Raw genomic sequence first — 26,298 nt, 5'->3', positions numbered from 1 at the left:
CAGTTATACTTAAAACTTTGGACTAAGGCTGAGTTTATCATGACAAAAGAGGGTGATGAAAATACTAATAGGAAAAGAATTACTTCAATCAAGTCCATTATCTTAGATAAAGGGCACTGCATTAATAATAGCAAAGACATCGAGAAGGATTTGTTAACTGGTATGTACAACTCTGGAACGAAGGGACAATGCATTAATGATCAGGGACAATCAAGCTGAGTTCGAGTTGAACTCTAATATGGCTCAACCAAAATTCGAATCAAATTCCAAATCGATCTTAATCTAACTCAACCAAGTTCAAGCTCGAATCTAAGCTCAAGGACTAGATTCAAGTCTTATTAATGTTTAACTCAACCTAAGTTCAAGTTGAACTCTAATTTAGGTCAACCGGACTTGAACTCAAACTCTAATTCAATCTCAATGCTGCTGGACCCAACTCGAGCTTAATCTTAAGCTTCAAAGTTGGATGTGGCTAAACCAATTACATATCTGACCACCTCAAACTAGCAACATGGAGTCGGATTAGGAAAGGAGCTGGCAGCCAATTGAAGGCAACAACAAGGGGCGCCAGCCCTGGGAGAGTCCTAAACTCCCTGGCACTCTCCCTTATGCCCCAACCTATAAACTAAGGGGGGTGCACAACCATCCCTTATGCCCTAGCCTATAAGCCTAGAGAAAGAGAGAAAAAGGTGAAGAAAATAAAAGAAGAAGAGGAGAGTTTGACATCTTCGTCTTCCTCAAGCAGCAACTCAGTTTAACCCTTCTTCCTCCAAGCCTGCTGCAACCACCTTATAGCAACCTACAACCTGCAACAAGAGTAGTCGACAGCAACCTACAACCAAAAGAGTTGCAACTGCAATCATAATAAATAAAATTATTATATAAAAATTTAATATTAAAATTAAAATCAAATATTTTAGATGTGTGTCTTTTGAACATGATAATCAATACAATACCTCATATGTTGCGAACATTAATCTACACATGAAAAGAAGTTAAGCTCTTCTCTCTTCATATTTTCAGGATTACTAATAGAGTCGGAACCTATCGAGAGAAATGAACTTTATAATCATGATATGATGTATCTAGAATATAAGGTCTAAGAAAATTAATTAGAAAAGTCCTTTAGATCATGTATCCTAATATAAGTAGACATCCTTTTTATTTGCTAATGACTTTAATCACAATCAAATTTGAATCTCAGTATATCTTAATCAATTAATTAAGGTCATAAAATATAATATTCTTCTACTTTACTTATTAATTGATAAGATACAAAAGGATACAAATCAAAATAAATAAAATAAAATTTATTTAAAAGTAGTTTTACCCAATTGGATTAAAAAAATTTAAAAATTATTTATATGCACATGAATATAAAATAGGTCAATAAGTTTAGTAAATATAATAATATTATATTAAGTTTAACTAATCATGTGAGTTATAGCTATTGTATATCATTAGTGTCATACTTTTTTCTATGTATTATAATATTGTTAGTTTCTCCTAATACAATCCAAGATAATTTATATAACTTATCTTGTCAAGATAATTTTATTATTCATATTCAACCATAATATATATAAACACAAATACAAAAATAATAATAGAAATAAATAACTTTAATTATGTAAATAAGAATATCAATCATAAAGTCCATTCAAACAAACATCATTATATCTTTTATGGGCTGCTGATAGGTCTAATAATAATAATATATTTTTTTAAATACTTTAGACTGTAATACCTAAGTGAATGGATCAATAACAATATAGTAAAATTTAGGTTCTTAATTGCATTAGTTATTTCTGGACTCTTTCTCTAACCACAAAGTATTTTATGCTAATATGTTTAGTCATTCTCAAAGAAGAAAGTTGTTGTGGTATGTCATAAAATATATTTAGTGATTGGTCACTGTCATACTAAGTCTTAAAATAAGATTTCATAATCATAAAGTTTGATTAGTAATCTCAAATCATATCATAAAATCAACTTTTGCTATTGATAATATAATTTATATTATATTATGCTTGTAAATTACCTCTCTAGCTAATATAAACATAAATAATAAAGTGGACTTCGTATATATAATTTTAAAATTAGCATATGAAAATATCATCATTTCTAATATCTGATTTCTTATATACGAGCAAATAGTTTTTCATCGCTTACAGATATTTTGCTAGTTTCTTTATAATTTTTAAATATTTTATTTCTAAATAACTCTAATATCTATCTAATATTCTAAGTATAAAACTAATATCCAGTTTAAAAGGTGTATTGTATTAAACATTTTTCAACTGGCGGTTCTACAAAGAATTTTGACATTGCATGTGACAGCTCATTCAGTATTTCCTACTGAGGTGTGGCTTATGGCCTTGCAATTTAGAAGGAAAATAACACACACCAGCAACTGCTACATACCTGAAGTTGTACTGGTTGAATCGGATAGCAGAGGCCTGCCAAAGTTGTACATGCGACGGAAATAGTCACGAGTAAATTTCTCTATTCTATTAAGAAAAATCTTCTATTTTATTAAGGAAAATCTTTTCTCCTAATCTTTATAAATAGGAGAGGAAATATGTTAATATATTGAAGTATTTTTTATTTCTTTAATAAAACTTCTTCACTTCTTCAATAAATTTTTTTTAATAATTATTCTTATCTTATATTCTTTTTTTTTAGTTTGAACTTTAAGATCAAATTTGATTGATATTATTTAGCTGGCACAGAAGGTTAGGTTAATACGAGTGGTCCAATTCAGGATTTGCTCGTAGCTAGAGAATTTGTTTTGGAGGGTTCCCTCTCCATTTTGATTTTGATTTTGATTTTGATTTTGATGTTTTGATTTCCTAATTGAATGAATGCCTTTTATTTTTATACAAAAACAAAACTGAAGATAAGGAGGAGCCTTATAATTAATTAGTACTAAGCAGAGGTGATTGATGCAGGAACTATTTTTGTTCCCCGCATCCGAAATGGATTAAGAGTTCCTGGTCCCAAAGATGATCTATCTGTCTATGGTGATCTTAGATATACATGATATGACATGGTTGGGATTTGTATTACTATGATCAAATTCAATATCGGAAGTACCAAAGAAGAAATATTTTAGATGTCTTTTTAATTTAATTTTATAAAAGATAAATAATAATAATAATAATAATAATAATAATAATAATAAGAATAATAATAATAAATAATAATAATAATAATAATAATAAAAGCGGGATTTCAACCTAGAATTATATGATAAATTATTAAAATCTTTATAAATGACACAGGGAGCTAGCTGTATAATCATATTGCCATCGCAATTGCATCATAATCGAGTAAGGAAGCAATAAAAATGCTCTTCGGAAGGCTGGGTTTGGCACCAGTCTTCGGGCTTCCTCCCAAGTCAATCAATCGTATCTCTCTCCCCTCCACCCCAAACCTACCCCCTCCCCTTGCCTTACCATCGAACAACGACCCATGTGGCGCTCCTCCTCCTACTCTCGATCCCTCCTCCGCACCCTACTGGGCGGCTCGCAAAGGCGCATCGAGTGCCGCTCCGTGAAGCACCCGATCCTGCTGTGGCCCCCTCTTGCTTTCCTCTCCTCCTCCTCCCTTTACGTTGCGGCCGGAGGCGTGGGCGGCGGCTCGGCGGCGGAGTCGATTACGTTTGTGGATGCGCCGAAGCAGAAGCTGGAGCGGGACGGTGCGGAGGTGATCGGGTACCCGCAGCTCCTAGAGGGAACCGGGTTGGGGCGCTTCCGGGATGAGGCCGTCGCTTGCCGGATGTTCCACGGGCCCGGCGCCGTCCTCTTGTTCAGGACCACGGTCTGTTCCCGACCGAGTAAGGTGATACATCTCTCCTCTTCTTCTTTCGTTACTAGTTCCTATATTTGTTTCTACTTTCAATCTGTTTTGTTCTTGATCCTTGATATCAAGTAGTCAGAAGTCAAAATTTTGATCTCGTGTATGCTCAGGCGCTCAATTTGAATTCTTCTGTCTAAAAATGATCTTTTCTTCATTTATCCTATCTTTGTGGGTTTTGATATTAATCGAGTATACCATAACTATTTTCTTTCAGTGAGATCTGTGTTTATCCTTCACTTATGCATTGGAAAGATCTCATAGTTGTAGCATAGGAAAGAACTTGAACCTGACAGGTTGATGCACTTTTCTTTCATAAATCAAGAATTTCTTTGCTTCCTGCAATATGATGGTTCTTTGTTTAAATGTTAAGTAGAGGATCCTTTCTTCCGTCATTTACTTGTGCATATCTTTAATCTTATTAACGCTAGTCCTCTGGGATTTGATGTTTTGGTAAGTCGGTATGAAGATTCTTGTGATTATGTAATGGAAGAGGATTGGCATTTGTCTTCAATTGCTGAGATGATAGGATACATGCAAAGTAAAATGAAGGACAAATGAACAAGAAAAAGAAATAAGGTACTTAAACCTTCATTTCTTCTTCTTGTTTTCCTTTTGTAGAATTCATAAAAGCATCTGAATGAAGGACAAATGAAGTCAAAGAACACATGCAAAGTAAAATGAAGTATTCCTCCTTGTCAATTGATTGCTCAACACAGCAAGTTTGATTGCTTTTGTTTTTATTGCTCAACACCTCAAATTTATTTGCTTTTGTTATTTTTAAATCCATATGGTAAAGCGATAATTATCCTAATTCCAAAATTTTCTTTGGAGCCCAATGTAGATGATCATCTTTTGCTCAAGCTGCTAATTCCAATGTCAAATTTCTATTGTTTAAAAGTTCTACGGAACCACAAAAGAAGTAGTTTATTTTATCCAATGAGTTGTATTTATTTGCTAGGATTTGTCAGTTTGTTGAGCACTCTCATCTTGTATAATATAAACTATAAATTGATAACTCTAAATTTCTACCTCAATTATCATCAGTAATATGCAAAGTTCTTTAATTATTACCATAGAAATATCATTGCTCATACAACCACTTTTTTAATCAGTGGGTATCATCTTCGAGTTGCGATGCTTGAATAAGTAATGAGAGACCAATATGAATCATTGTAAACATATAAAAAGGTAAAACACAAAACAATAAAATTATTAATGAAAATCCTATTAATAAAATAAGAGATAATACTACTGAATTATTCATCCACTTTAATGAAAATACTATTATTAACTTAATAACATATGAGAGTTATTAAATCCTAATAAAAAATATTTACAATTTCTATAAGTATATGGATATATCTTAAAATTAATTATGTATAAATTTTAGGATCTTATTATTCTATGATCCAATCCTTCAATCTGAGTTTATGATCCCCTTTGAAATGAAAACAAGTTTGACATCCTTGGTGGACTTGCATATCATTTTTTGTGCAAAAATAGGTCTTGGGGCAAAATAGACATTCTTGGAATTTAGAATTATGTCATCTAGCAATGGATCACTTGTAAGTCACCACTGTGATCTGTCTTGAAGCTTCTTGAGCAAATCAGGGTTTGCATTGAGGTTGGCTGAGTTATAATGTTAGTAGAAATCTGGACTCTATATGTTGGTATTTCAAATTGTACAAGAACTTTTGCTTTCATTCTGGATGCTATGTTGAAGGACATTTCCCTACCTGTCATTTTGCTCATCATTTGATTGGCTCTATCTTCCCTTGTCTAGGTCATGTCTTGTCTCAATCCTTGAAGGATAGTGTGACTTATGACTTTAACCAGATTGTTGATACGTGGGTGAGTCATTGAGGTGATTTGGTCTGCCATACTCGTGTCACTTATTCGACTTATGAACTTGACAGTAGTCCTTGTGATATTCGTCCTATGTTTAATTTCAAATCTCTTGCATATTTTCCAATGTCTTGCTTATTTTCTCTTCTGCATCTTTATATGATATTGTTTCTTTTGGTGAGGCAGTGAAAGTTTTATTTCTTTTATTTTTCATTTGAGTTTCATTTGACAAGTATAATTTATGGAAACCAAGATTAGCCTTCCTTTCAGTGTATGTACTTTATAATGGAATACATTATTATCTATTCCAGAACACTGACTTACAAACTTGATCTAAGGTATTTCTTTGTTTGGCATTAGTAGTGTTTATTGTTCATGCTGATATAATTATCCAATTATGTCTTTTATGTAGTTTGTAGCAGGGTACTGTTGTGAGAATTATGCAACCAGCTCGTCTAGTTATTCTACATATGATGGAACAATGGATGGTCAGGTACAAATGCAAAATAGATTGGGAGCAATGATGTCTTTAGAGGTTTCTCCGTACTATATTTCGAAGGATCTGACCCTGTTGCTCATGTTATAAATTCATTTACACAAATTTTCATTATTAAGTTGCTGTCAAGCAATTCTCTTTTATGCATGAATCAACCAGTGATTTGTTCATTTGATTTATTTTCTTCAAAGCATGTCATAACTTTTAATAACTCCAAATGAAACACTGATGTTAAGGAGGTGAAACTTGAGTTTATGATCAATGTTGTTGTTTTGCTTTCTGGATTTTTCCAAATTTAGTCTTTGTAATTATTTCCTAACTAAGAAGCATATAACTTGGTGGAAGAATGGAAGAACTGTGCTGCTGTTATTGTTACTTTTCTTTATGGATTAATTAGACCATTTTACTTATAAGACCTTAATATATGCATTTTATATTTTATAGACTACAATAGTGCATATTATCTTTGACAGGACCTCATTTCTCATCCTATATTCTTTGATGATATTGTATTTCTTTAACAAGCCATCTTCTGAAGTTTTCCATTATCCACAATCCACCCGTCCAAAAGCTTAAAAACCACAAATCTTTAGGTTTAAGTATTTTAGATCACATTCCTTAAGTTATTTTCTAAATAAAATGGCTTGAGAATGAAGATAAGTTATCGCTTGAAAAGTTATTATATCAAGAATGTTGGAGTGTGAATATCAAGAATGTTATTATAGTTGAGATTGAGATTTACAAAAGATCAAGGAAGGGACAAATATGCATGGGACAAATGCTAGAGTAATAAATCATTAAACATTTAACCTGAATGATAGGAATGTTCCTGGAACATTGGTGGTTGACATGGTTTGATAAATCCGAAGGACTTCATATAGGTTTTGAGTTTTGGGGATTAAATGTGTTTATAAACAGTTGAGGGATTTATTATTTACATTTCAAAGACATTAGTTATTGGCAATGCAAAAAGAAAAACTGCTATCTACAGAAATGCATTTCATAATATCAAGTTAGCCATTACTACTAGAAATAGAAAGTAGAAACACATTTTTTTAGGTTTTGAATTTTGGGGGTTAGATGATCTCATGAGCAGTTGAGGGATTAATATTCACATTTTAAAGCCATTACTTATTAATAATGCAAAAAAGAAAAAACTATTTACAAAAATGCATTGCATAATAACAAGTTAGACATTACATTACTGAGGAGAGGTGATGCAGGGGTTCGTTTGTTCAGAAACTGAGCTATTTTGTTCCCTACATCAATAGGCATTGGATGGATAGTTTTCTGATCTCAATGAGGGATCATAGATGGAGCATAAGGGCTTTCTATTATTATTTTTATTTATTTTTGATAAGTGTGTATGGGCTGATCTAGTGTGTTCAGATGTTCAGATGAACAATTTTCCAAATATCTGAGATTGGATGATCGGTTCTTCAATCTCATATGTTAAATGAGCTACCAATTATCTATGAGTATTTGGTAAACAATCTCTGATAATGATTGATTCCTGTTTTGAAATTTCAGATGTAAGAATATATTGTTTTTTTCGGAGAACTAAACATGCAAAACATTAAATGCATCAGTTTTCTTACATAAAAAATGCTGACAAACATTAATGATTCAACATGCTCTTAAAAGAAAATAATCTGTTTGTGGGCATTTGGTTAATAGTTTCAGCTTCTCAGATTCTATCTAGTAAAAGATGAATCATTAACTATTTCTACAGAAAGTTTGTAAAGTGCGTGATTGCAACTATTCTAATCTTGAAGAGCCAGTGGAGAAAAAAGTTGGGAAGAACATCTCATCAGTGGAGAAAAGAAAGTTCCTTGTTAACACGGTATGCAGTATGTTTTTGTTGTTCATTCTTTCTTGTACTAATAAATTAACAAAAAAAAGGACATTTATCTAAAGCTTTTGGAATCTAGTTCTTAAGAATTCATATTCCTAGGATAGGTGATTGGGCTTCTTAAGTATAATAATGCTTAGTTTTCTGCTGCATTCCTTGAGTAAAAGTAATTGTTACAAAATAATATTAAGCATTACCCAGGATAATTGATGGAGTATGTTGTTCTCTGAATGATGACCAGATGAGGAATTCTTGTTTAAAGCATCTTCTAGGATAAACCATAGAGGATTCTGTTGTTAGAGAAACAAATGCTCTTTATCATTTTTTTTACAATATCAACTATATAAATTTTCTTCATATGCACCACCTTTTTTCCTTTAAATTGATCATCTAATAAATAAAACACGCTTTCCTAGCTTCTTGACCTTAAAGATTCCAAAGAGGCTGTATATGGTACCCTTGATGCTTGGGTAGCATGGGAGCATAGCTTTCCTTTGGTTACACTCAAGAAGGCACTTCTTGTTCTTGAAAAGGAGGAACAGTGGCATCGAGTTGTACAGGTATCAGCATTTTTTGTTGAAGTGTTTTGAACTTCATTAGTTTCACCTTACTTGTGCTCCTATTTCTGTCTTCTTCTAGCATCTAAATTAAGGGTGAAGTATAATTTCCATTAGGTGATAAAATGGATGTTAAGCAAGGGCCAAGGAACAACAATGGGTACATATGAGCAATTAATACGTGCTTTAGAAAAGGACAACAGGGCTGAGGAGGCCCACAGAATTTGGGTGCAGAAGATTAGCCATGACTTGCATTCAGTCCCTTGGCGATTTTGTGATCTTATGCTTTCCATCTACTACAGAAATAACATGCTGGAGAGGCTTGTAAAGGTACTCTTTTCTAACCATATGCCTTTTCACTAATGGACAATTATGTCAAAATAATTGTCTCTATTTTGTCTCGAAGTTGAATGTTAGATCAATGATTTCTGGTATTTTTATAGTTCCCTTTTGTCCTTCCTCCAACTATGCAGCTTTTCCAAGAACTTGAGGCATATGATCGAAAACCACCAAGTAAATCAGTTGTGAGAAAAGTAGGAGATGCATATGAAGTCCTTGGTTTATTGGAGAAAAAGAATAAACTATTGGAAAAATATAATGATCTATTCAGTGAGATTTCAGACAAAACTTCCCGGAGTTCTAAAAGATCCAAGAGAGTTGCAGGAATCAATGGTGAAAGAACAGGTATATCGCTGCTTTGATTTTAAAACAAGTAACTTGACATCTGAACTTGGTAACCTTAACTTTTACCAGCCTGAACTGTCAATGAAAAAGATTGATAATAACAAGTCACAAAAATATCACCACATTATGCTGATCCAGTAATGAGAAGCCATAAGAGTCAAGAACATACAAAATCTTCAGATATTCACATGCATAGCAAGCCAAATCTAACTTTGAAAATCTGTATTAGTGTCTGAGATGTTTAGGAGCTTTCTGTTGACGATTGACCTTTATTTTACATATATTCACATCCATACCAGTGATTATGCTTCACTGTTACTAGACTTCTTGCCTTTAAAATTTATGTCTTTTAGCTTTATAGAATTTCTTTCTTTATATTTTGTCCGTGGTTATAGTTGGATGCCTAGACAGCTGGACACAAACAGTTCAAAGCCTCTCTTACTTTCAAAACTTTACTCCTAGACCAATATAAAAGAAAATGGGCACATTTTCTAAAAGAGCTCCTAGTTTTATTTTTTTTCCTGCGCTCCTATTTTGATTTTTTCCCGCACAGTGCTTCTAATTTTCAAAACAATAAAAATACACTCAACAACTTATTTGTCCTTTACCTCATCTACCTCCCTTTTCAAACTCATATTAAACCAACTCATTCAATTTGATCAACTAATTCAAACTAAATCAATTGATGCGTTACTCAAAAATTTGAGAATTTTTGAAAAATGTTTGATGTGATTTTCATTAGGACCTCAAAAATAGTGTAGCCCCATTCAAAAATAATATAATAATATTCAAGTGGTTTTAATCCCAAAAGGTGATAAAATAAACCTTAAATTAGGTAAAATTAAAAATAATAAAATTTATATCTTTAAAATATGAAAATAAATAAAAGTATCTATTAAGGATTTTAATTTCGAATAATACCGTCCGTACCAAGCGGTATGTATCAGTTCGTCAACAGACCGGTACACGGACCGTCCGCTACCGAGTGGTAGCATCGATCGGTGTCGGAGAAGAAAGAAAGGGAGAAGAAAGAAGAGGGAGAAGAAAGAAGAAAATTTAGAGATCCGGTGCAGCAACAAAGCCTCGACGATGTCGCGGGGAGAAGCGATCTCTTCTCCCCAATAGAAGAAACTGAGTGAGGCGATGCCTTTCTTTTTTTTGTTTTTTTTCGCACGGGAAAACCGAGCGATGTCGCCGAGGAGATGTCGCCTTTCCTTGTTTTTTTGCGTGGGGAAATCGAGCGACATCGTCGAGCCCTTTTTGTTTTTTTTTACATGGGGAAACCGAGGCGACGTTGCCTTTCCTTTTGCGTTGGGAAACTGAGCACTTTTTTTTTTTGCGTGGCTCCTCATGCAGGCAGAGCTGTCGTTTTATATATATATATATATATATATATATATATATATATATATATACACTGAGCGGTATACCGAAATGTATCGCTCGGTATACTTATATCATACTATACCGAACTGAGCTCAAAACTCCGGTACAGTACGAAATCACAAACCTTGGTATCTATTTTAAAGGCTTAAAAATAGAAAAAAATAATCACTTAGGCCTTGGTAAGTTATTTACGAGGTTTCCTAAAAGTTTAAGAAATTAAGAGACAGATCAAATGTGAGCCACACTATTTTTTAATGGGTTACACTCTATTTGAATATAATCCAAAAACAATATAATCTCATTGAAGAACTTCATGTCTTCAATTTTGTTTATATTATTCAAATTTTCTATAAAAATATTCAAATGATTTTTGTCCCAATGGGATGGTAAATTCATCTTAAATAGGTAAAATTAGAAAAAACATAAATTCATGCTTTTAAAAGGCTAAAATAAATAATAAATATTTATTTTAAAAGCTTAAAAAATCATTTAGGTTTTTATAAGTTGTTTGAATGATTTTCTAAAACCTTGAGAATTTTTGGAAAAAAATGAGATATGATATATATTGTTTTTGAATAAGGTTACTTTCTTAATATGGTTCAAACACAGTGTAACACTATTTAAAAACAGTGTTCCTCGAGTCTTTAAAATTTTTTATATCCTTAAAACAGTGTTACTTGTATATTATTATAATGTGCTGCAGGATGCTCATTATAATAATATATATAATAAAAAATGATCATTTAGGTCTTTATAAGTTATTTGGAATGTTTTTGAAAAAATTAATTGTTTTTGAAAAATGTGGGATGTGAATGACACTATATTTGATTGATGATGTACTATCTTTGAATAGGACTCAAAGTATAGTGTAATCTCATTCAAAATTAGTGAAACTCAAGTATTTTTTTGTTTCTTTATGTTCAAGTGTTTTTTGCCCCAAAGGGTAATAAATTAACCTTAAATTGTGAGAAATTAAAAAATGATATAATTTCATGATTTGAAAGGGTTGAAATAAATAAAATTTATCTATTGTAAAGGCTAAAAACTAGAAAAAATAATCATTTAGACTTTTGTAAGTTATTTTTAATGTTTTTTGAAATTTAAAACATTTTGGAAAATGGGCTGTAATTTACATTGTTTTTGAATGAGATTACACTGCTCTTCAAAATTTAAACAGTGATACTTAGGTCTTTAAAAACTTTTTCATGTCCTTAAAACTTCAGAATACATTCTATAATAATATTCAAATAGTTTTTGTCTGAAAGGATGATAAATTATCTTAAGTTAGGTAAAATTAAAAAAAGATATAATTTCATGATTTTAAAAGACGAAATAAATAAAAATACTTACTTTAAAGTAAAAAAAATAAATGATCATTTAGGCCTTTTTAAGTTATTGTTAAGGTTTTCTGAAAATTTAGAAATTTTTGAAAAATATGGGAAGTGAGTTACATTTACATAAATAAAATATTTTGAACTGTTTATATTGTTTTTGAATACGATACCTCATTCAAAACAAAACAGTGTAATGGTCTTTAAAATTTTGTTGTCTACCTCAAAAAAATTTCTATACTAATATTAAGTGATTTTTGTCCCAAATGGGTGGTAAATTCATCTAAAATAAAAAAATAACATAATTTCATAGTTTTAAACACCAAAATAAATAAAATATACCCATTTTAAATGCACAAAAATAAAAAATGATAGTTTATGCCTTTATAAGTTGAATATGAGTTTGACTTTGGTTATACTATTTTTTGAATTGGACCCAAAAAATAATTAACCCATTTGAAAGTAAAGTAACTTAGGTATCCAAAATTTTTTTGTGTTATTAAAACTTCAAAAGATCTATAATAATACTCAAGTGGTTTATTGTCATAAGGGTTATAAATTCACCTTAAATTGGATTAAATTAAGAAAAGACATAATTTCATGCTTCAACAATTGAAATGAATAGAGGTTTTTCTAAGGAATTTGCCCAGAGAAAGTTATTGTATGTATAATAAAAAAAAAAAAAATGAAAATGACTTAGTTAGCTGGACACCCCACCTAATGCCTCTAGTGTGGTGCTTGTCTAGATAGTTCTTTAGAAAAAGAGAGCCTTGCCTTGGTGTGATTGAGGTGCTCCAAGGGCGCCAGCCTTGCCTTAGTGCTAGGTTGGTCCCTGAAGGGTCTAGTGAACATTGATCTGAATGAGGTCCAATCAGTGATTTAAAAAGCGCTAGGCGCCAAGGTCCAAAAACGCCCGAGGTGCTAGGCGCTCGCCCAAGCGCTTGCCCGAGCGAAGCGAGGCGCTAAAATATAAAAATATATAATATAATTAATAAATATAATTATTTAAAATTTTAAATAAAAATATGCTATTAAATTAAGAAAATCTATTAATAGTATTGAAAATTAATCATTTCAAATAAACTTAATATTAACAGTATACTATATACTAAGCCTGCTGATTAAGAAACAAGGAAGCAGCGGCGAGCAACGACAGTGGCAGCGGGAGCGACGAGCAACGGGAGGCGCGAGCGGCGACAGTGATAGCGTTTGCGAGTAGCGACAGCGGTGAGCAGCGAGAGGCGCGAGCGGCGACAGAGATAGCGTTTGCGGGCAGCGATAGCGGCGAGCAGCGGGAGCTGGAGCGACGAGCAGCGGGAGGCGCGAGCGGTGACAGAGGTAGCGTTTGTGAGCAGCGACAGCGGCGAGCGGCGACAGAGGCAGCGTTTGCGAGTAGCGACAGCGGCGAGCGGCGACAACGACAGCGTTTGCGAGCAGCGACAGCGGCGAGCAGCGAGATCGGGATCGGGATCGGGAGTGGCAGCGGCAGCGGGTTAGGGTTGGGTAAGGGTTATATCGGTTTAGTTGGTTCGATTGAACCAACTAACCAACCAAACCAGGACCGAACCAGACCTAAAATCCTGGTTCGGTTGCCTTGGTTTACCCAGGCGCTCGCCCGAAGCGCCCAGCGCTTAGGCTCGGGCGAGCGCCCAGGCGGCGCCTGTTTGAAGCGCGCCGCCTGGGAGATTAGCGAGGCGCTCGGGCCTCGCCTCGCCTCGCCCGAGCGCCTAGGCGAGCGCCCGAGCGCCTTTTTCAATCACTAGGTCCAATACATATTTTTTATCCACTTATTCTACAAAAAGTCTTGCAAAATTTAGTAAGATTTCACTTCTCTTTAGGGACTTTGATTAAAATAAAATTTTCACATTGATTATTCTGCTTTGCCACCATGAAATGTAGTGGTCTAAGCCAGTTAATTCAACCATGAAATACCTTAGTTGTAACGCAGTAAAAGCTAATGGAAAAAATTTCAGTATAAACTCTTGTAATCTAAAGTCTGACTTAGATCAGGAATATTTTAGGCCAGTCTATTTTTATTTTCTTGTGAGTTTGAATTCGTTCATTAGATTTATCTTTTTATAGGATTTAACTCTTATTCAGGGTTCTCAATTTCGATGTGTACCGTTCGGTACGAGCGGTACGTACCGGTCTGAGAGGACACCAATATATGGATTGTCCTATACCGAGCGGTATCAGTGTTTTGACCGGTACCGAGGCATACCGATCGGTACCAAGGTGTACCGATTGATACCGTCTCGGATTTTGACCGTTACCGAGGCGTACCGATCAGTACGCTCTGGTGTGATAGGTGAAAGTATTTTTAAGATTTTAGAGTATACCGTCAGTACGCCTTGGTGTACCAATGGTACATTACAGTATGTGTCGTATCAAGCAGAGCTTAGTATGAACCGATATTCAAAACCCTGCTCTTATTTATGTAGAATGGTGTTTGTCCTACCTTAGGTATACATTATTTAATTCAGATAGTTTTTAGATTCTCCCGAATAGTGGATGGAATTAGTTTTATATATCTACATAGAACACTGGGCTGTTTACTAAATTTCGGAAGTTTTGATACATATGGGACTCAACCTATAAAAGGTTATTTTTCTCTTGACATAACAAAAGCCGACATGAGTAGTGGTGATTGATGGACTTATATCTTCTACCATGGCTGGTTGGAGAACTGATATGTAGAAGTACTTTTTAGCAAGGTATGAAATATCGTACCATATCGACGTTTCGACATTCGCTCGGTACGGTACGATACAGTATACCGAGCGGTATACCGTTCGGTATACCGCTTGGTGTATATATATATATATATATATAATTCGGCGACGTCACCTCATTTTTATATATAAATATTTTTAAAATATTTTTTATATATAAAAGATTTTTTATATATATAATATTTTATATATAAATTTTTTTTATATATAAAATATTTTTATAAAAGGCAACACAACTTCACCTTTAAAATGTATATATGTATTTTTTTTTCCTTCTCCGGGCGACGTCACCGAATATATATATATATATATATATATATATACTGTCCGGTAACGGGCGGTATTATTCAAAACTGCATACATTGCTTTTTAGAAACTAGAAGGTGTGTGCTTGCTTTATCTTCATCTTTTTGTATGTCCTTTTTATCTTCTGAAAGAAGTGGATATATCACTGCAACATTTTAATATGACCCATGCTCTGTTTATCAAAGAACAAAATGAAATAGTAAATACAATTTCAATGTCTGTTCATCTTCCAGATCCTATTGGTCATTGATTGTTTGGTAAACTTAGGTAACCAGTGAACCCTCCTATTTCCTTCTCTATATGTATGTGAAAGATTCTGCATTCTTGAAATTGCTCTTGATAGCATTTCTAACATTATTTATAAGGAACCAAGGTAGATGTGTCTCTTTGTTTAATGTCTTAACCAATATATCTGTATCAGATTCAATCTCTATTTTGTATGCCTTCCCACAGTGCATATTTTATCCTTTTTTTTATAGTCATCTGTTCATTGTACCGGCTGCTTCCTTCATCCTTCATATTTTATCTGTGGGTTTCTGCTTTACCTCCACCACTTCTTGTGTTGGAATGGATTGGAAAAGAGCTTAAACCAGACCTTACCACCTGCTGTTACGGTACTGTTATATTATTACAATATATGCAGTAGTAGAACAAGACCATACCATATTTCTTCAGTAATGCCATTATTTGTTTTAGTTTCCACTTTGATTCCTTATCAAACATAAACTTGAGGGTAGCCACAAATTTCAGCAGGCTTCTAATTTGTTTGACTGCTCTGATCTGAAAACTACAACATAAATTTAGCACCACATCAGTCTATAGGTTCACATTCATCTACTTACATAGGATTTTGTTGAAATTTATGGAGTCAGTACAAATTTGCCTTCTGTGCAATTTGGATCCAGTATTGCAGCAAATCTGTTCTTTGACATGAACTGGTAGGGTTTAGGGCTTTCAAAAAACTATATTCTTTTAAAAGAGAAAAAAGACATGAACTGGTAGGACCTTTTCCTGACGTCTATCATCATCAGAATAAATTTAATCCTTTCTATATCACCTTGTTCCACATAAAAATCTTGAGTTGTCTATTCTGAATAGTAATGTCAACTGTCAACCTGAGTATCCTGTCTGACATCTTTAAGTTTGAGATGTATCCTTTCTGTATTTATAATTTGTAATGTCATGGCACGTGGTTTGAGTCTCAGAAACAGCCTCCTCCTGGGTTAAATTGTGTTGAGCCACCCATAATTTGTAATGATTTATTTTTTTCAAAGTCACATGATCCAGTTGTTTGGAACCATATCACAGTTCTTTTTTATAATGTATAGCATGTAAACATAAATATTAAAAAAGCTATAATTTATAATTCTCCTTTACTTGGATGCATGTTTTATTCAATCCATTTATTTTCAGACAGAACTCATACATCTGCAAAAGATTCAGATAGTGGGCCTTTGGATGCAGAAATTGATGCAAGAGTTTAAGTTACTGGTATAATTTTAAAGGTAGATACATTGCAATTATATCAATTTTGACATATTCATTTCCTCTAATTTGCTACATCGCTCATTCTACAATTATCTTTCAATTAGAAAGCTTTTTTATGTTAAAGATCTTAATTTTCATTCATGAATAATTAATTATAGTTTCTATATGGGATAAAATGAATCAGAATTTTCATTCATGACGTGGTAACAATATTCATAGGTACTATAGTCAAAGAAAGTGAAATAATTAATATTAATATTATGAGGAGATAAGAACAAACTCTAATAGGATCTTACTAGAAATGATAAATAAATATTTATATGCTCTTAATTTAATTAACTGTGTTGTTTTGTACAGAGCTAAACGATGACAAAATATCCATATTGCTTGCTAAAGATGTGAACTTTTGCACATTCCCTTTATCAAACAATGTTATCAAGTGGATATCAACTTGAGATGATTTTTTTTTTCTCCGGAAATCTTGGCCTTGTTATCTTTATGACGACAGATATCAACTCGTGCAGTTTCTTCAAGTCCTCGTGACTAGCACGTTACCTCAGCAATCTGGTAATGGCATCAGCAGTTACGCAACAGTGGATTGTGCTGCACTAGTAAGGTGGTCTGTTAAATTTGCATTTGTAGTTAAATATGGTCGAGAAAGATTGTTGAAGGAAATATGGTAACTAAATGTTTTATGGCTCTATGATATTGGAGACTGCAACGAGGCTGTCAATAGTCCCATCTTAAGTCTTTCAAATATTGAAGTTATATTCCAGAATTGGCATGAATTTCTTGATCTGCATCCTACTGCCTCAGTCTAAGCAATTAAAAAAAAATGTTGGCCTGCCTCTTTTTTTGTACTGCTTCTAATCTGTTTGTTGTGATGAAATTTGATCATTTGGGGCAAGCAAATGATGAGTTGTACTATCATAATTTAACTTTCTTTTGCCTTTTCTTTTAGGATCTGAATGAAAAATTTTATTGACGCCTTGGAAACCTGTATTCCCTTTTCTCTAAGCAGGTCGGAAGGGATGAAGGTAGGATTTGATCCAGGACTTGTTATCAGCTATATCAACGTCTTTACTATCTCGGTGCACACTCAACCAGCTTAAGTTTGTATCGAATTTACCTAAGAATTCTTAATTTAAATTTTCTGCAATTTTGTGTAATGAGACTAAGGTTGGTTAATAATTGGGCAGACAGCACCAACCTGTAGTTTTGGGCCAAAGTAGGTATGAAATTAATAAGTGAATTGATAGAAAATATGATAAATACAGTGTAAATATTAAAAATGCTAAATAGCTTAAATTCATTTCTTGTTAAGAATATTTAATTTGTAATATAAGAAAACAGTTGGAACTTTGACTAAAAAGGAGATGTTATGGGAGGTAAGTATCAAAAGCCTCTAGAAAAATTTGACTTTTTTTTTAATTATTATTATCATACTTTACTATTAAAACATAAACAGTCCTATTAATCAAAAGATTAATCCTCAGATTATGAAATTCTTCATTTAATATAATAATAGTTTTGATATAGCTTAGATATCATTTGATATTTCTAATTCTCTAGATACAAAATCAATTTCCAATTATACCTTCGTCCTTCATAATAGCATTGTCCATAAAATTTTTTTTCTAATTTATAGAAATATTCTCTTTCTTGATTATTGTGTTATCTCTTCTTAAATTACTGAACAAAGCCATTGAATCAGGGGCTCTATAAAAGTTAACGAACTTCAATTGATGCCACTTGTTCTAAAGTTGAATGGTAAAAGGATTTTATCTATTCTTCCTCTATTTTTTTTTCTCCAATACATCCTGTAACATTATTCATTATGATTGTAAAGGTACACTGCGATTATGCAAAATGAAACTTGTATATATATATATATATTTATCGACAAAAAATTAGCAAATGACAATATTTTCATTAACTTGTTAATTGTATTATATCAAATCTGATATAATCTAGTTGATTGTCTTCCAGACTTGAATGCAACTAAACTGTAGAATCATTGAGCGTGATAAAACTTAGTGTACAGTGTAAGAAATAAATTTTTTTCTTGAGTTAATCTAAATCCAATTCTCGAATCCCTCGTATATCCTTCAACCTCAAGGAACATTATATTCTAATTTCTAAGGATTTCTTTTCGTAATTGAATTTTTTGTCCTCCAATTAACCTGTTATCCAAGTAATTGGGCTAATACTTATTGATCCTCACATCACTAAGCTATCATCATTATTGTCTGGTTCAAGAAATATAACAAGACGTGATTCACATGGTCTACTCATCCATTTTCTAGCTCTTAGATCGAGATTTCGCTGTGTGCAATTTGTTGGTAAAAAAATATTAAATGAGACTCAGACTAAATCCTGTGCACCTCATTGGACTAAAAGTTTTAAGAAAATAAATTGATTGGATGAATATTATATTATAAAAATATTATATGATAATATTATTGATAGAAGATCATGGTACAGATAAAACATGGAATAATATTCTTGTATTCTCAATCATTTTATGATTTGAATAATTGATTTGACTGTGAGTACATGAGCAAAAATCTAGTCTTCAAAATCTATATAAATACGTATTATCTTAATAAATAAAATCAATCCCTTTAACAACTTATTTCTTCAATTCTATATAGTACTAAAGCCTTCTTGCTTCTAAGCAAGATTTTCTCCCTCTTCTATTCTTCTCTTGATCTTCATTAGAGTTTTCTTGACACTTCTCGCTACTCGTTCCTCAATTTAGGAAGATCACACCATGTAACACCACCAAGGATCAAACTTCGTTTTCTCATCTGAAGCATTCTCATTGATTTTCTCAAGCAATTATAATGCCATCTTCTTCTTATTGGTTTACCTCGATCTACATATCTCATATCTCATATCCCAGATCCTAGATCCTAGATCTATAGATATGAGATCTCTCGGAATTGAAGCAAGCACTAGAGATAACTCTCTAATTGCTATTGACTCTATTGGCAATGGTCATAGTTGTTGATTGACCGGTCTCTATTGCTGCTCCCCCTTCCATCGCTCGCCTCCCTTTATCATCGATGCTCCCCCCTCTATCGTCGTTGATTGTGTTCATAGTGGGCACAATCGTTGGCCCACTATTGCTTGTCTCCCTAGAAAATGATGTTTCCCACTTTATCGTTGTCAACTCTGCTAAGCTATGGACGTAATCATTGTCCTGTTGCCCCTTTTTTGTGACTCCTCACAACTATTGGGGTGCCGCAATCACAAGAAGAATGATTGTGATCAAGAGAGAATAGACCTACTTCACCTCGTAAATATGATCTGTTCCACGATCATATTGATCACATATTAGTTCTGCCTTCTTTGGCGATCCTCCACGATTACTCATCTCTACTCAATAGATAGCAAAGCAGACCATTGTTGACCCTCCTTTGTTCAACTTTACTTGCCAAGCATTTTACTGTAAGTAACCAATCCACATCTATGTCTTCTTCTTTGTATATATCTAATGCTCCAATTATTGTTTTATCATGAAATAATAGCTAATCTCAATTTACAGTACTTATATTCATCAATGCAATAACTCTAATCCCCTCTCGACTATCTAAAAGTGGCAACTATATATCTTGACAAGTACAATTCACTAATCTCCTATTTTATTTAGTATAATCTATTATGTTACATCAATGACTCTCTTCGTTACCCACTATAAAAGATCCAAATACCAATAAAACCCATTCCAATGCCAAATCCTAATTATAAGTTATGACTACAATAAAAATCATCTTATTCGATAAGCAATTCAAGCCTCAATTGCTGGCTCCATAGCATCAATAATTTCTTCGTGTAGTATTACAACAAAAGCATAGTTAAAGTTATAAACGACTCTCGCCAATCACTCTTACACTCGTATGCTAAGTCTCTTATCTACTTTGATAAAAATAACACAAGAGGGAGGCACTATTGCTAATTATATGCAAAATCTAAAAGTTATTATAAATGAATTAGCTTTATAAGTCATCTATGTTAGGATCGGAGCGGCACTAAGAGGGGGTGAATTAGTGCAGCGGTAAAGTACGATAAACTTTTGACGATTTAAACACTTTCGAAAACTTCGTACGATAAAAGCAACGTTTCGTTTGAAACTGTTTCGATTGTGTTTTAACTTGAAGGGATACGTAAGAAGGAGACAAAGAAGTAGAGCATTAAAGTGAAGATGGTTTGTAGTAATATAAATGACAATAAGATAAATGCAAACCGATTTATAGTGGTTCGGTCATGCGACCTACATCCACTTGCGAACCCTTCTTCGATGAGGCTCCCAACTTCCACTAGCAAATCACTTTGAAGGGGAAGGACAAATATCCCTCTTACAACCTTTTACAAGTGGTTCACTCTCTTACAAATTTTCAAAGAGAAAGAAGGAGGTGAACACTCAAGCAATTGAAAACAAAAACTTGCTAAAGACTTTGCTAAGACTTTTATCTCAATCTCTTGCTTCTCAAAGGTTGTTCTCTCAGCTGAGAATTGAGGGGTATTTATAGGCCTCAAGAGGATTCAAATTTGGGCTCCAAAATTTGAATTCTCTTTGGTTCCCGATGCTGGCAGTGCCACCGCTTGTCAGTGTCTGACACTGACAGTGTACTGGCGGTGCCACTACCCAGTCCGGCGGTGCCACCGCCGGACCTCTCGGGTGCTGGGCGGTGCCACCGCTTAGTCCAGCGGTGCCACCGCTTGGTTCTTGGGTTCTAGGCGGTGCCACCACCTACACTATTTCAGCTCACTAGTTGGGCTCCAAACTTGGCCCAAACCAGTCCGAACTCGGGCCCAATTGGCCCATACTTGAGTTATAGGATTAACACCTAATCCTAACCCTAATTAACATACTAACTATGAATTTAAAGACATTTTCTAAGCTATTACAAAGTCCGTAAGTCAAGACTTTTTCCGACGAGCTTCTGGCGAACTTCCGACGGTCTTTTGACAAACTCTCGGAAACCATTCTACGGACTCCCGGCAAGCTCCTAGACTTCACGATTTGATCTTGGTGAGTTCCAATGAGCTTCTTCGGCAAGCTCCGATCTTTCTCGGCGAGCTCCGCGAACTTCTAACGAACCTTTCGGCGAGCTTCCGAAAAACCCTTCGGCAAGCTCCCTACTCATTCTCGGCTAGTTCCGGCAGCATTCCCGACGAACCTTCGGACTTTCGTCGAACTCTTGAACTCACAACAAATCCTTCACGCTTGACTCCGACACTTTGTTTCGCTTTATGTCTTCATCGTTATCGTAGTTAATCCTGCACACACAAGCCAAAACTCTACTCCGATCTAGACAATTATTACAAAGCGAATTGACATTCTGTTGCCCGGTACGTCATTGGTTGGCGCTTCGTCCGATTCTTCGGCGCATCGTCCTATCTTGCGGCTTGTTGCCCAATCGACGGTTGACCTCCGCAACCCCGATATCCTTGGCATAATTTCACTCTTGGCCCGATGCCCGATATCCGAAGCCTTTTGCCATCCAATATCCTAACGTGATCTCCTCCGGCGCAACGTCAATTCCTCCTGTGTTAACTGTCTAATCCTGATCGAGTAGACCTGCATCACTCAAAATGTAGTTAAACATCTAAACACAATCAATTAGGTTCATCATCAAAATCCGAGATTCAACAATCTCTCCCTTTTTGATGATGACAACTAATTGATGACTAACGGAGTTAACCTTAACTTTTAGGAGTTTAACCAACTCCCCCTATTAATATGCCATTGATAGAAACTCTTGGATTCAAGAATCCAAGTAACATGTCATCATAAAGTTATGCATAACATGTCATGTCATCATACTTCTCCCCCTTTGTCATCAACAAAAAGGAGAAGTTCCTACTCTTATGTGTTTAGAGATAAAAAGTTCCATACATTGCATGAAAAACATAGTATCAAATGCAATCTAGCAATTAAAGATGTGTAAGTTTACCATGTTTGCTTTTCTTGAGATAACAACTAATTGCTTCTCTTTAGACTACAAGCTAACAATTTTCATGATATGCAAGTTGCAAGCTAGCAAATTTTTGCTTCCTTTGCATTGTTTGAGCTAGCAATTTTGCTTTCATAACAAGTTAGCATGTTTTGTATTTTGAGATAGGCAAGATAGCACATTTGCTTTTTTTTTTTTTTTTTTTTTTTGAGATAGCAACTCTTTTGAGATAGTGATCTTAACAAATTTTACATCATGCAAGGTAGCAAATTTTTGTAATGTTCAAGACAGTAAGTTTTTTCTTCTCTTTTGAGAAGTGCTATTTTTGCTTCCTTTACAAAGTGCAAGCTAGCAAAGTGTTTGAAAAAGTGAGCAAGTTTTGCAACATACAAGCTAGCAAAAATTTTGAAAGCAAATACAAGATAGCTTTCTTGTTGAAGTGTGTAAGCTATCGATTCTTGCTTCCTATTATAATGTGCAGGTTGCAAGTCTTGCTTCTTGAGATAGGCAAGATAGTGATGTTCAAGAAGACAACTTTTGCTTCTTCAAATAAGCAAGTTAGCAATCTTTGCTACTTAAGATAGGCAAGCTAGCAATCAAGTTTTTGCATCTTCTTGACTTGTGCAAGCTAGTTATCTCCTCCTTTGTCATTGTCAAAAAGAAGGGAAGACCCTTTACATCAATTATGACAAAGGTAAGTATCAATCTTATTTGTGCATCATCATATTTTCAAATTAGAATATGCACATTTTCAAAAACCTTATATTTATTCATGCACGATATTAAATAAATTGATCAACATTATGAGGATATCATACATGATACTAAAATTTTTAACTATTTGTCAACATTTTGATCATGATACCAAACATTCATCATTTAGAGTATTCATGATATAAAACATTAAATCAATATTTATAATACATTATTTTAGCAACAACTCATAGTATTTTAAATCATGATTTACATCATATGTAATACATCACATCATAATTAGAAGGCACAAGTATTACATACATAATTGCAAATCATAAATGTTTCATATCATGATGGTATCAATTTGTCAAATTATATCTTACCATGCATGATCAAAACTTCTCCCCATTTGTATTTCATGCATAATTTCACTTCATCACATTAGGAGTATCAAGAGGAATTAATTGGGTGATGAGATAAATATTTCACGAATACATGGAATTGTATAAAAAATCATATCATAAGTGTTTCATATATTCATATCATCACATGAAGGAATATAAACAAAAATTAGGGATGAGATATTACTTCATGAATACAATAAAATTCATATAGCATATCATGGTTTATTAGAATTAGTCTTCCTTTTGGTGAATAGCAAAAAGAATAGTAGGAGAGCAAGATCTCAATTCATGCACATCAAATATTCAATCATCAAAATCATGATTCATCTAGAAAATTCTCCTCTTTAAATATTCAAAGAGAGAATCATGATGAACATTCTTGGTTTACATAAAGTTTCAAAACATAATTATTAAGATCGTGAATACTAAAAGACTATGAAACATTTCGACAAATCTCCTTTTAAATAGAAAACAATCTTGATTCATAAAGGATTTCATGTTATAAATTTCAAGAGATCAAGATCGTGATTTCGATAAAAAATTATTCAAATTTAAATCATCAAAATCATTATCAAAATCTAGGAGATTCACAAAGATGATACAAATGGATTCATCAAAATCAATAAGATTGAGCAAAATAATTTTCAAGAATGTTTCCCCCTTTTCGATTGTTTCAAAACATATGATTTTGTTTCATTTATGCCAAATAAAAACATGTATCATGTTTAAAACCGAAAGAGTAAGCTTTATTACAACAAAGATAAGGTACTTTCATTATGGTAAAAATCAATAATCCATAAATTACCCAAAACTCATCATCATCATGCATAGCTTCAAAAAAATAAATTTATTAGGCATGATATCATATTTCATAAGGCATTTTTAATCAAAATCATTTTGTTTATCACAAAAATACAATTTTTATGATTATTTTCAAAATTACTAGAATGATAAGCATGATTTCTAATTTTTTTTATTTTCATGTAATTTTTAAGAAAATTAATCCTAAACTAAATTAAAAATAACTCATAAAAAGTATTATGTAATTTCAAAATAATTCAAGAGAGTTGAGTTACTTACTTTGTAGTCGAAGCTCGTCAAAGCCCAATTCGCCGTTTCACCTTTGGAAGTTTTTGATTCATCCTTGGTTGCCTTCCTCTTCTTTGGCCTCTTCCTTCGTTCAAGTTCATTGTTTATTTTAGATTTTTGTTTAATAAAATTATTAAGATTTAGTGTTCGAAGTTCAAGTTCATCATTGTCCTCATCACTTGAATCATTGCTCAAGTGGTATTCATTTGTCCGGAGTTCCAAATCCTTCCTGTTCTTTGGAAGGTGATTTTGTTCATCATGTTCATCATATGTATTATGCACCATTTCATATGTCATCAACGAACCAATTAGTTCTTCCAGTGAAAAAAAATTTAAATATTTTGTTTCTTGTATTGCGGTTATTTTAGGATCCCACCTTTTTGGAAGGGATCTTAAGATCTTGCTTACGAGATCAAAATTCGAAAAAGATTTACTAAGAACTATTAGATTATTGACGACATCCGTGAAACGGGTGTACATGTCACATATAGTCTCGCTTGATTGCATTCGAAAAAGCTCAAAATCATGCAATAAAATGTTAACTTTCGAGTCTTTAACTCTACTAGTTCCCTCGTGCGTGATTTCAAGTGTTCGCCAAATATCAAAAGCTGTTTCGCACGTAGAAATCCGATTGAACTCATTTTTGTCCAAAGCACAAAATAAGGTATTCATAGCCTTTGCGTTTAAAGAAAAATACTTCTTCTCCAAATCCGACCATTCGTTCATCGGTTTAGAGGAAAGTTGAAAACCGTTTTCAACGATATTCCATAAATCCAGATTTAGAGAAATCAAGAAAACTCTCATTCGAGTTTTCCAATAAGTGTAGTCCAATCCGTTAAAGAACGGTGGACGAAAGACCGAAAAGCCCTCTTGAAGAGCCATTTCTCTCGGGTGTAAATCCGAAATGAGAAATACCCCGCTCTGATACCAATTGTTAGGATCGAGAGCACTAAGAGGGGGGGGGGGGGCGTGAATTAGTGCAGCGAAAAACTTTCAGCGATTATGATAAGTCAACATATGATAAGGAGATGCTCGCTATTGTGCGCGCAGCAACGCGGTGGAGACCCTACTTGATTGGTCGACGATTTCAAATTAAAACCTACCATAAAAGCCTCAAGTACTTTTTGGAGCAAATGATATCATCCCCTGAGCAGCAAAAATGGGTAACAAAACTTTTTGGATTTGATTATGAAATAACTTATAAAAGGTGGAAAGAGAATATTGTTGCAGATGCGCTTTCGCAGCTACCTGAGCAAGCTGAATTTTCGATCGTTTTACTTCCAACCAGTGACTTCCTTGAGGATATTAAGATGGAATGGCTGGAAGATTCGGAGACCAATAAGATACAAAAAAAAAATTAGAGGAAGCACCAAGCTCCGTGGCTCATTACAATCGGGACTCAAAAGAATTATGCTATAAGGGACGCATTGTGCTTGTGACAAATTCTACTTGCATCTTCAAGAGCAGATTTTGGACAAAGTTATTCCATATGCAGGGTACTAAATTAGAAAGGAGTACGACATATCACCCACAAACCAACAGCCAGACGGAAGTTTTAAATAGGTGCTTGGAGACAGCCCAAAGCCACCCACCAAATATGACTACCCA

General features: G+C 33.7%; 1 protein-coding gene across 17 annotated transcripts; it reads left to right on the top strand.

The window, feature by feature from the left end:
* Positions 1 to 3,352: 3,352 nt before the first annotated feature.
* On the top strand, positions 3,353 to 17,762 carry LOC135584157 (uncharacterized). 17 transcript variants are annotated; one of them, XM_009419781.3, is made up of 8 exons: positions 3,354 to 3,843; positions 6,119 to 6,199; positions 7,935 to 8,045; positions 8,471 to 8,614; positions 8,729 to 8,941; positions 9,085 to 9,295; positions 16,464 to 16,555; positions 17,063 to 17,340. In XM_009419781.3, exons 1-7 carry the CDS (start codon positions 3,475 to 3,477, stop codon positions 16,532 to 16,534), a joined length of 1,200 nt encoding a protein of 399 aa, XP_009418056.2. In that variant the 5' UTR covers positions 3,354 to 3,474; the 3' UTR covers positions 16,535 to 16,555; positions 17,063 to 17,340. The 17 variants fall into 17 exon arrangements, with proteins under 17 accessions (XP_065039757.1, XP_009418056.2, XP_065039753.1 ...); XM_065183681.1 differs by having other exon boundaries at positions 16,896 to 17,340; XM_065183675.1 differs by lacking the exon at positions 17,063 to 17,340 and adding an exon at positions 17,560 to 17,762 and having other exon boundaries at positions 3,358 to 3,843; positions 6,119 to 6,241; positions 16,468 to 16,555.
* Positions 17,763 to 26,298: the final 8,536 nt, after the last annotated feature.

Source organism: Musa acuminata, chromosome BXJ1-5, assembly GCF_036884655.1.
Source record: "Musa acuminata AAA Group cultivar baxijiao chromosome BXJ1-5, Cavendish_Baxijiao_AAA, whole genome shotgun sequence".
Lineage (NCBI taxonomy): Eukaryota > Viridiplantae > Streptophyta > Magnoliopsida > Zingiberales > Musaceae > Musa > Musa acuminata.
Note: the sequence above shows the minus strand (reverse complement) of the source record. Positions and strands in the feature narration are given on the sequence as shown.